The following is a 12142-nucleotide window of genomic DNA, read 5'->3' as shown; positions in this document are numbered from 1 at the left end:
TATTTTACAAAACAAATAAGTGTGTAATAATAGTAATATACATACAGCACTTCTGTATTAATCCATTAAATCAATTACAAGACAAGCTAAAAAATTTTAAAGTTAAAAAATAATAAAGTTGTAATAGTTTTCCCATCCAAGTTTACGGACCCTGAAAATCTATTCACATAACCAGGTTGACCCTTGCCCTAGGATATTTGTGCTGTTAACTGAACCAACTCATAGTACCTGGTCTCCATTATCAGTCATTTGTTGGAGTAAGCACCACAGACTAAGGACAAAAAGGGTGGAGAAAAAAAATATTCTCCCATATTTAGATTCCCAGATCTTCAGGAGAGCAACAAATGGAGGAATTAATTCCCACCTTATGTTGGGAAAGAAGTCATGAGGATCCTCAACCTTCAGTCATTTTGAATATTCTTGTATAAAAGTGCTGGAAGTAGAAGTTTAGTCTGATAAAAAGCTAGAAGTCCTGCAATGTATTTTTTAATAAGAAAAAGAAATCAAGACAAAAGATCACACTAAAAATATCAATTTCAACCAGAAAAATGCAAAAAAATCCATACCAGATATGTAAGATCGCCCATTGCAGTCTTCTATCTCCATCTTGAAGACACTTTGCTAAGAAAAAAAAGAGAAAAACAGAGGTCTGTCAGAGCACCAGGCAAAATAAAACAGGAGCTGGATTTTTTTTTTTTTTTTTTTTTTGGCAAGATAACCCTCCCTCCTGGCTCAACTATGGTGTCATATTATTTGAACATACAAGAGCTAGCTGAATCATTTTAATTGCACTGCATTAACATATATCTCCAGGTTACAACTGCAATGTTATTTGCAAGTGGACATCAAACCACATTTTTTAAAAAATGGATATATTTCACGCATAAAAGTTGGAATCCAAAACTGCATTAAGAGATGTCGACTTATAACACGTTCACTTTCTCTCTCTAGTACACATGCACAAACACTTTTTCTACTGGGAATAAAAAGCTATATCCATGTCTGTATATCCATATATCAATAACTTGCATGTTTAATAAAAACATACTAAATATTGCTCTATGTTGTCTGTTATTATGTCTGAAATTAATTGCACCCATACAAGGAAGGAAACTGTCAAATAATATTAGCTTGCAAAATAGAAGCTGAATGCTCCTTTAAAAAGTTGCAAGGAAGAACTATCAATCTTATATGATGAGGCAATGCTGGGTTCAATCTTCATTGATCAAGTGGCCACTGCTACCATAATAGTAAATCCTTTAGTAGCAAGGTACTGTAACAATTGGTGAATGGAAGATGGCAGCAGCGGTGTATGGTGCAACAAGGTTTCAGAGGGAGTTGCGGGTTATAACATCTGCTGCATAGTCCTACTGAGAGCCTAGTCGCCGCCTGGGATAGGAGGGTAATTGAGGTTTTAGATAGGATTGCACCTAAGTGACCTCTCTTGCTCTGTGGATCTTATCAGGCCAGGTGATATACAGAGGAACTGAGAGAGATGAAGCAGATCAAATGACATCTAGAGTAACACTGGAGGATGACGAAGAAGGAATTCGACTGAGCACTGGTAAGAACTATTAAAGCCAACCTCATGGCAATTTATGCAGTGAAGCAGAAATACTTTAAACAAATTGCATCTGCAGATAATCGCCCAGTGGACCTCTTCAGGATAACCTGATTCATTCTGGGGAAGGAAGACCTGGAGGTCCACCTGCAGGAGCACTAAGGGATTTGTTGATTTTTTTGGCACTTGAATTGTGCCCAGTTGGACGTTGGCATGGACATTGGTCTGATGGAGATGCCCAAGACGGGTGCTTGCCCAGTTAGCAATAGCATTTAGACTTCTATACTGCTTCATAGTGGTTTACAGCCTTCTCTAAGCAGTTTACAGTCAGCATATTGCCCACAACAATCCGGGTCCTCATTTTACTGACCTTGGAAAGATGGAAGGCTGATTCAACCTTGAGCTAGTGAGAATCGAACTCCTGGAGTGAGCAGTGAGTTATCCTGCAATACTGCATTCTAACCACTGTGCCATCATGGTTCTTATCTGGGAATAGTTCGTTGGGAAACATCCACTCAGTCAGACGGGAGGTCTCAAGGGCGGATTTAGCTTTAAATCCTTGCACAATTGCAAGGGATCCAGAACTGAACCATCTCCTTACAAGTGTAGGTCTACTTGCTTGTGCCTGACACAGTTTGATCCTGTTGCTCCTCAGGAAGTGGACAGAATCCTTAGGAACATGAACTTAGGCCACCTGTGTTTTTGACCTGTGTCTCCCCCCCGCCCCCCAAGATAAAAGCTTCCTAGGAAATGATGTATGGTTGGGTACTTGCAGTGGTTAATGCATTTCTGGAGGAGGGGTGGTACCCTTGCCCTTTAAGAAATTGTAGTTCTCCCCCTTCTTAAGAAACCATCACTAGATCTCGCGCTGATGAACAATTTTCATCCTGCCTCTAATCTTCCTGGAGAAGGTTGTTGAGAAGGTGGCCGTGTTGCAATTCCAAAGGATCCTGAGGAAACATATTATCTGGATTCCTTTCAGGATTCAGGCCTGAATATCAGATGAAAATGACATTGGTCACACGTTTTCATGATTTCTGGCAGGAGCAGGACAGTAGTAGTACATTCGTCCTTGCTTTACTAGACCTCTTAACAGTTTTCAATACCATCAACTATAGTCTTCTTTTGAGATAGATTTGGGGACTGTTGGGAAGACTTAACCTGGTAGTGAGAAGGGATCAAGTGTGCAGCTAGTCACTGCACAACTGTCAAAGGGCCAGGACCAGCTCATCCTAAATTCCTTGGAGCCTTATCTAATTGCTCCCAAGAGAGAGCTGCCAGACTGGGGAGATTCCATAGGCAAAACATAATAAAGTAGTAGCTTGAACTCTACACGTGTAGGTCTGGTTATTGGCATCTGACAGGGGCTGGAAATAAGAGGCACAGCATTGTCCTCGTTTACCTACTTTCTTTGAGGCCATTTCCAGTCAGTGTTGTTCAGGAGGGAGAATGCTGACCCTTGGCCACTACTTTGCAGGGTCCTTCAAAAGTCAAGGATTTCTCCACTCCTGTTTTAACATCTACATGAAATTGCTGGATGAGATCATCTGTCAATATGGGGTGAGATATCATGATTATGATACTCAGTTGCCCATTCCTGCCCATGGTGAGTTAAATGATTCCACAACCACTGTTTCTTGGTGCCTGGAGGCTGTTGAGGTCTGGATAGGGAGCAATAATTAAAATTGAATCTTGGCAAGATAAAGTAGTTTTGAGTCTGGAGCTCTTTGGTTTTTGGAAAATTAACATATTTGGTCATGGATGAAGTTGCACTATCCTAGACAGAGCAGGTGCATAATCTGGGGATTCTCCTGGACTCGCCACTTCTGCTCGAGAATATGGCAGTCATGGCCAGGAGGGCCTTTGCTCAATTGCACGTTGCATGCCAGTTACATCCATTCCTCAACCAATGGGTCTGTCCTGTTCCAGTACACACACACACACACAGACACGCAAACAAGTGGAGTAAGTACGTTTATTTCATACAACCAATGACACTCAGGGTTCAAAGCACAACCAAGGCAAATGTGGTTTCAATGGATTCAAGGCACAACAAAGTCAACATGACTGCAGCAAATTCAAGGCACAATGAAAGCAACTTGATGTTAATGAGTTCAAAGCACAACAATGGCAATTTGACATCAATGGCTTCAAGACACAACAAAGGCAACTTGACTTCAGGGGTTCGAGGTACAATGATGGCAATTTGGTCTCAATGAGTTCAAGGCAATAAGCCAAGAGCATTTATAGGTGGTTATGAATGGTTGTCTCTGACAATCATCAGGCTCCAAGCACTGAGGTAAATAGACACTGACCGGTGTGCACCATTAGGAGGGGGCGAGGCTGCCTCCTTACGAGTAGCCTTGCTGACTTCCATTGCACCTAACTGTGCTTAATTCTGCGTGACTTGGGATCAGGTGGAGATGGCAACTCCTCATCTTCTCCATTGACAGGCAGCAGCTGAGCCTGTTCTCCAGCCCATGCAACCAGCTGGTCATTCGCGCTGACTGGCTGCAGCTGCATTTCTTCTCTGGCCTGCACAGCCAGCTATTCATCTGGCTGTACTCGCTGACTCCCCTGACATTCCTGGACAACCTCACCTTGACCATCAGATTCTGTCACAGAACCTTCCATGTCCCCCTGGTGCTCCCCATAGTCCCTGTCAGATGCCACTGGAACCGGCTCTTCCTTGTCATCCGAGCCAGTGCCCAAGGGAGTCATCACAGGGTCTTTCTCATAGTCACCCACACTCTGGTCACCTCCCATTGAACTATTGAATGTCTTCTAAATGGGGTTGTCCTTGAAGAGCATCTGGAAGTTTCAGTTGACTAAAAATACAGTAGCCCATATGATTTTGTGCAGGTCCAAATTTGCACGTGTTACCTCTTTTGTGGGAGCTGCACCCAGTTGCTGATTTACTTCTGGATGTAATTCAAGGTGCTGGCTATCATCTCTTAAGCTCTACACATCTTAGGATCAGGTTATTTGACAGACTGCCTCTCCCCAATTATCTCTACGTAGCTCACCAGAGCACGAAGTATGTTTTGGCTCCCAACTATCAAAGAAGTACATCTGGTGGGACTTAGAAAAAGGACTGCTCTGTGCTGGCTCCCTCCCTTTGGAACATCATTCTCCCAGAGATAAAATTGGCCCCCATCTTGTTGCTTTTTCACAAGGCCTTGAAGACATGATTTGTCAGTGGGCTTGGGGACCCAATTTAGAACTGACCAAATAGCTTGTCTGATTCTGTTGTTGTTGCTATGGCATGGAGTAGGGGTTTAGATAGAATTTTAACTGGATTTTTAAGATTGTACACTACCAGAGTCACTGTGTATGAGTTGGATGGCTATATAAATTTTCGAAGTTCATTCTAGAATAACAGTCATGCATGCTATATGTAATACTGGAATTTAGCCCCACATGAAGTTAATTAACATTTTATGTTAAATGACTTTACCCTAATTATATAGTGAAAAATGAGTGAAAATCACAAACATTACCATTTTGAATTCATATTATAAGCCTAACGTATTTTCTAGTGCATGTTTTGAGAATTATAATTTGAAGAATTCTAGCGATGTGAAAGCAATTAAAAATAAAAGTATGAAATTCACTACAACCAAATGCATATCATTATTTATTTGGAATTATTAACAACTGAACTGTATGTGGAACCTGTACAGTTGTGTGTCTTATTCAATTGACAAGTATTCCTATAAAGCACGCAACCCATATTTTCCCAATGTAAATAGTTGCCTGGAGTCAATACAGAATATAGTTTAATTCCCAATATTCTCCTTACTTCCGCATAAGAAAAGAAATATGATTACAAGTGACAATAAGCATTTTTGATAATTACGGTAGCTAGAAATTGAATAAAAGCAGAAATTCTACAGAAACATTTAGTATAGAGATATGTTATGTAGCTATGCTTTTTCTAACAAAAATCTTACAAGTCTTGTAAGAATTTGTGGAACACTACTTAGTCTATTTTAATGTAATTTTAGTTCTTTATTTATAAATATTGCCTTTTATTAAAGCTTTTAAACATTCTAAAACTATGTTATGCGTTGCTTGTTATTAATCACAGATGGAGGATTAATGTTGACTAGCTTCTTTATCAGGTCTCATGAATTTTCTTAATTATTACTGCCAAATAGTGTTGAAGAAGCAATAAAAATGAGAGCAAATTTTTAATTAAATTTTCTCCTCCATCAACACGGAAACTTAGATTCAGGACAAAAGTATCTTTTCAAAAGGTCATTTAAAGGTTAATCTTAATGTTTAATAAACAAGAAACAATAAAAAGGTAGCATTTGGAAGCAGGAAGCCTGTGATTAAAAACACAGAGTTAGCTCCATAATTATCTTTTATTGCAAAACCCAAACATATATAGCAAAATTATGGACTGTAACAATTGACAATGGAGAATATTAATGAAACAGCAACACTAGATTTTACCTAAACCACAACATTGGGATATAACATTTCTGAACAAAGACACATACAATATCTTGTTCAGAGAGTGTGCAGCGCCATGTTTTTGCTTAACTATGGTAAACTGAATAAACTACAATTGGCTGAGCTAACATGCTAAGCTATAAAACCTAGTTTATAAATTACAGTGGCTGGAGTCACACAAGGCATTGTGGCTTAATACAGTGTGCTAAGTAATTAGGTTGTATACCATGGTCATGGGATCAAAATTCTGGCACAAGGCAGTCCAGCCACATTTACAATGGCAGGGACATTTCAACTTTCCCCACTTGCCTAACTCTCCCCACCCCATCTCTGCCCTCTTGGCTGCCTTGCACTCTACCATCTCTGCCGGCCCTGCTGTCCCCAGGTGACCTTCACATCTTCCCCCTCTCCCACTGTTGTTGAGGCACACCTGCTTGACCCTTCACGAGGCAGGTGCTGGATGCAAACGCACTCTTCTCACAAGGCTTTGGAAGATCTCAGAAGGCTACCAAAGTTTTATGGGGAAGGCAGGCTGCAGAGACATTGCGATGAGTGTAACTTCAGAGACCAGGTATAAATACTATTTGTTCAGCGTCCCCATAACTTCCAATGGTCGCTGAACAAATGATCCTTAACTGAGGACTACCTGTACACAATTTGCTGTAAATTGCCTGTATACAACATTAGAGTATGAACGAAAGTCCCATTAAGTAACATTCACCTTTCATTAAGTGTGTTTTATCTTAAGCTGAAAACTATTCTTGGAAACTCATTGGCTTTCACAATTTTTGAACATCAGAATGGAACAAAATATGCAAACTTTTCCTGAAGGAGTTTTCAGACTATGAGATACCTCTGTCCAGCATTTATTTCTCTTCCATATATAGTTAACTTGTTCTGATTGTTGTAAGTAATTGTATCACTAGCAGTTTGTTTGTTTTTTAAAAAAAGGTTGACAAAGCCTACTGTGAGACTATTTCAGCATGGAACGAGGAACTGTGACGTTTACTAGCTTTCTGTATTGTATAGTTTTGCTACGGGAATCCTCACAAACCGGAACATTGTAGATTTCTTAGGATAACATACTAAAGAATGCTTTTGCTGCAACTGGTATTTGGAGTGAGACCATAAGTACCTAATACTGGGTAACTATGGGAACATGACATTTTAGACAGCGTAAAAGCCCTCAAATATTTATACGTTCTGGAGTTTTAAAAAGCAGTTTTGATTATTTTGACAATATGTTCCAGATTAATTTGAAATGTCAAATGCAGTCAGACAAAAAGGTTAATTTAGCAACTTGGTAACAATGTTTGGCAACATGTGAAATTCAGTTGCTAATTAGGTCCACAATAGCCTTTTTTTTGGAAAAGCTTTCAGTTCTGTGGATACTTTTTCCCTCTATTCTTCTCCTTCCCAAACCTCGCCTCACTACATCCACTCAATTTGCAGAGAAAGAATGCTTGCCTAATATGGCTAAATTAATTCATTCAGAACAAGCAGATCAGGTCTTCATATTTTCACATACTTTATAGCAGACTTTGATAATTTAAAAAGATGCGCACTGTGGTATAATTTTACCTCCAAGGGAAAGTAAAATTCATGCTACCTAGGGATATAAATCTCAAATACAAGTTTTCAGACTTCACCTATTACAAGCAAGAAACAGGACCACTGTCTAGAATCCCCTCCAGGCTCTGTGAGTTGAGAACATTAACACGTTAAAAGTAGAGCGCAGTGGCATCAGAAGCCCTTGAAGTTCTTTTCACTTTTGAAATAATGAATTTTTCCTCCCGGAGTGACAAAACCTGGGGAATAAAGCCTTCAGAAGTAACCCAATTATTTTAAATAGACAAGCACACTGAAACTTTGGCATGATGTTGTTGATTTGCAACCTTTACAAAAGGAAGAAAGATCAGTGTTTTCTTGATGGAAAGCAGTTACTGAAAAACTGCAGGGAAACAAAACCTAGACAAACTTCAGTGTAGTTGCCAGACCCCCAGTGTGTGTGTGTGTGTGTGTGTGTGTGTGTGTGTGTGTGTGTGTATAACTGGGTGGGATTCTTTAAGTGTCTTCTGGTTACAAGCATGGGCTGGCAAAACTCTTCTCTTTCACAACAGCATACTTCATGGAAAACAAAACAAACCCAGGAGAGGACCATTCCATACTCTCCCAATATTCCCAGCTGCCCAGTATTCCAAACAAATTGTCTAGCAATACCTGGAAAACAGGAAGTTGTATAGTCACACACATTATTAGCCTTTAATTGTGCTGGTGAGCAACTAATGTCAGCTGATGGGTGAAAAACTGCTTCTGGAATTATAACTTATGGGCAGATCAGTAACTCTGTGACACCAAGGAAGTTGTATGGAAAAGCAATGATTCAAAATAATTATCTAGGTTCATATGAATTGTGTATCATATTTTAAATCAACTGGAATCCACTCTTTCTCCTAATAAAACATTTATTATTTCCCGAATTCAGTTATTTCTTCCTGTCTAGATAGAAAGTAAAATGATTAGGATTGTGGCTGATTTCACCAGTCATTTTGCCCACATCCAAATAATTGAAAATCATTTTTAAAAGTAGAGTCAGATCATGCTCTGCATACTATACGTCTCTAAATTAATCTGCAATAACTGCAGTGTGCTATACAAGCCACAGCCAATGAGTGTGATGTCTTATAGATTTTGGTATTGAAAATGCCAGAGTGTCTGTTACAAATCTATTTGACTTTCAGATTCAGCAATAAATCTTTATAACATTGCAACCTCTGAATCTACATAACTTTTATTTGCTCTCCTATTAATATATAAGTGTAATATAAAACATACAATCCACATTGTATTTAGATATTTTGTACCTCCTGTCCACTGTCAGACAAGTCTTTCTCTTTAGTGGTTTACATAATATTTTTCTATTATTTTTGTTTGTGATATATATATATATATATATGTAGGTCTTTGGTTATTCGGGTCTTCTCCCACGTAAAATTGGAAGTGTCTTGGCGACGTTTCGACGAAGTCTCATTCGTCATCTTCAGGCTGGTGTTCTCGGCTTCGTGCTTCCAGGAGCAATGTGTGTGATCGCAGCTGTTTCTTCCTTTTAACTGCCAGTGGGGGTGTGAGCTGATTGGGTGGGAGCTTGGCTGTGTTCTGATTGGATGGAGGTGTGTTCTGATTGGTTGGGGGTTTGGCTGTGCTCTGATTGGATGGGGGGTTGGCTGTGCTCTGATTGGATGGGTGTGCATTCTGTTTAGGTGGGGGCTTGGTTGTGCTCGGGTTAGTCTGAGTAGCAGGGGGATTTGAGCTGGTGTGCTGTGTTGCTGCGTTCCAGCCACACAGGATGTAACCACCACACATCCACGCAGAAAGCAGACTCAAACCCACACTGAGGATGAGGCACGACCGCGGACCAGAAGCCAGACCACAGCTGCATCATTAGCCCCTTTAAACCCCTCCAATCCATGCATGAAGCAGACTGACACTCACCATGAAGAGGTAGCACGGCCACGAACACGAAGCCAAACAACAGCAACACAGCTCACCAGCTCAAATCCCCCTGCTACTCAGACTAACCCGAGCACAACCAAGCCCCCACCTAAACAGAACGCACACCCATCCAATCAGAGCACAGCCAACCCCCCATCCAATCAGAGCACAGCCAAACCCCCAACCAATCAGAACACACCTCCACCCAATCAGAACACAGCCAAGCTCCCACCCAATCAGCTCACACCCCCACTGGCAGTTAAAAGGAAGAAACAGCTGCGATCACACACATTGCTCCTAGAAGCACGAAGCCGAAGATACCAGCCTGAAGATGACGAATGAGACTTCGTCGAAACGTTGCCAAGAAACCTCCAATTTTACGCGGGAGAAAACCCAAATAACCAAAGACCTACATATATATATTTCTCAAGTCGTCAAGAAAAATAAAGACTTCTTGGGAGGATGGCATACAAAAAATAGCTCTGCAAAAAGAGAAATCAATGTTTGCAGCCACAAATAGGGAGCCAATGAAATGATTGGTTCCTTTGATCCTCTCTGGATAACAAAAGAATACAGGATTGCCCAAGTGTTGTCTTTACAGTTGCTCCTTCATATCCTACTAATGTGAATCCTTACAATCTCCAGAAAGGAGAGGAAGAATCAGGAGATCAGGGAATTCATTAGAATTGCTCCAGCCGCAAACAGAGGTTTTTAAAGGACACTAAGTTCACATTTCTCTTACTGACTGCTTTTGGAAATTGCCTATTAACTACTTCAAAGAAATCAGACACTTTCAAAGTGACAAGATTGCAAACACTGGATGAATGTCGTTAATCATTAATATAAGAAAATGAAGATTATAATCTTTGCGAATTTAAAATAAACAACCAAAAACAAGACAAGGATTTGGCTAAAGAAAGTTTTAAACAGACTGAGGGCTCAGAAAACTTTGAATATGGATTTTGAACATTAAGATTTTGTGATTATTTTTAAAGAATGCATGTTTGTGAAAAGAAAAAAAATGTTTTTGCTAATGGAGACATAATAAAACAAGTAACAGCTGTTCCAGGGTGCGGGGATCACCACCGCCCATTGCTGTCGTCACTGCTTCCATCTATCGCTGCCTCCGTGCACTCCATTTTCAGCCTCCACGAATCCCGGTTTTGGCCTCCGTGCACCCCATTTTCAGCCTGTTCCAGATGGTGGGGATCGGTGCTGCCTATCCCCACCTGGAACAGGCTGAAAATGGGACACACGGGGGCTGAAAATGGGGTGCATGGAGGCGGCGATAGGCGGCAGCAGTGATGGACAGTGACAGCGGCGATGGGCAATGGGGATCCCTGCAGCCTGGAATAGCTGATAGGCGGTATTCCAGCAGGTAGATCCAGCCACCAATCAGCTGATCGTGCTAAATCAGGCTGTGCTGAAGCTGACCAGGCTGTTTGCTGTTTGCTGCAAGGAATCAAATTGCTGGGAGGCAGAGGCAGAGGCAGATTTTTTTTTCTTGTTTTCCTCCCCAAAAGCTAGGTGCGTCTTATAGTCCGGAGCATCTTACAGTCCAAAAAATACGGTACTTTATTTATCAGAATTTGATAGCATTTAAACTGGTTCTGCAACTGTCTTTGGTAAGGAAGTTTTGTGAACTTGTTCTTTTTAAAGGAGAAATTATCCCTATTTCTTATGTTAAATGTTAGTGTTTTGTTTATAGTAGGATACTGGGATTACTTTATGTTTGCTAAATGTGGATTTGTCTATAGTTCAGAGTTGAGATATGGAATGTTTATTTGAATGGGCTATGCTGCTATTTGGGATGGTTTCTTTGGAATTGTTGGCATTTGGAATGGAAAAATATGTTTTCTTAAAAGGAGAAATGGTCCTTCTTTGTCATGTTAAGCTGTAGGATTTTTTTTGTTTACACTAGAATATCAGGACCATTTTAGGGCTTTTAAATGGGATTTTATTTACAGCTAAGAATTGAGATATAGAATGTTAACTTTTATACACGTTATCAAATTCTAGAACTCTGGACTTTTTGCTTGATAATTGAAGGAGTTATTTATTTGATTTGGCTATTGTTAATAGAAGAGTTCTGGGATGAAGAGTTTTATATTTTTAAGTAACTGGATTGTGAAATTTATTATACTTGTCATGATTCCTTTTGTTTTTCTAGCTTGCATTATTTTTCTTACTGTTGGAATTAAAACTTTCAATAAAATTATTATAAAAGAAATTATAAAAGTGAAATAATTTTTACTATATATGACAAAATGGAGAATATATTTCCAGCCTGAAACAAGGTTTTTGATTTACAAAGAGTAAAACCTAGGTTCAAATCCATTCCCAACTAGCAGCAGCTCACTGAGTAGTTTTTGAACCAATCACTTAGTCCAAATTTTTGAGAAAAATTGGAAGAGGGAATGCTACATATGCCACCAGGAACGTCTGGAGAAAAAACAAGATAAATTGAAAAAAATCTACTTTGGGTGACAATTTACTTGCGTCCTCTCTGCAGATGGGAGGACTTGTAGAACAGCCTTTAAGCTTTATAAGGCTATGAAGACCAAGACCATCATTTTGACTTCGGTCCCAAGAGCCAATATATCTGCTTTAAAAGAAGCAAGATATCAT

At 39.9% G+C, this 12142-nt stretch overlaps 1 protein-coding gene across 3 annotated transcripts in view; it reads right to left on the bottom strand.

Moving 5' to 3' along the window:
* The window catches only part of IKZF4 (IKAROS family zinc finger 4), a 77581-nt gene that overhangs the window by 36051 nt on the left and 29388 nt on the right, over nt 1–12142 (bottom strand). For 2 of the 3 annotated variants that reach the window (XM_034412599.3, XM_060688820.2), the window contains exon 2: nt 567–621. The exons of the other annotated variant lie outside the window; for it this stretch is intronic. In XM_034412599.3, the coding sequence (XP_034268490.1) occupies nt 567–606 (40 nt within the window). In that variant the 5' untranslated portion in view covers nt 607–621. The remainder of the gene's footprint in view (nt 1–566; nt 622–12142) is intronic. 3 annotated transcript variants of the gene reach the window in all.

Source organism: Pantherophis guttatus, chromosome 2, assembly GCF_059756535.1.
Source record: "Pantherophis guttatus breed Tessera chromosome 2, ASM5975653v1, whole genome shotgun sequence".
In the NCBI taxonomy this organism is placed as follows: Eukaryota; Metazoa; Chordata; class Lepidosauria; order Squamata; family Colubridae; genus Pantherophis; species Pantherophis guttatus.
The sequence above is the reverse complement of the archived record's forward strand: the minus strand, read 5'-3'. Positions and strand labels throughout refer to the sequence as shown.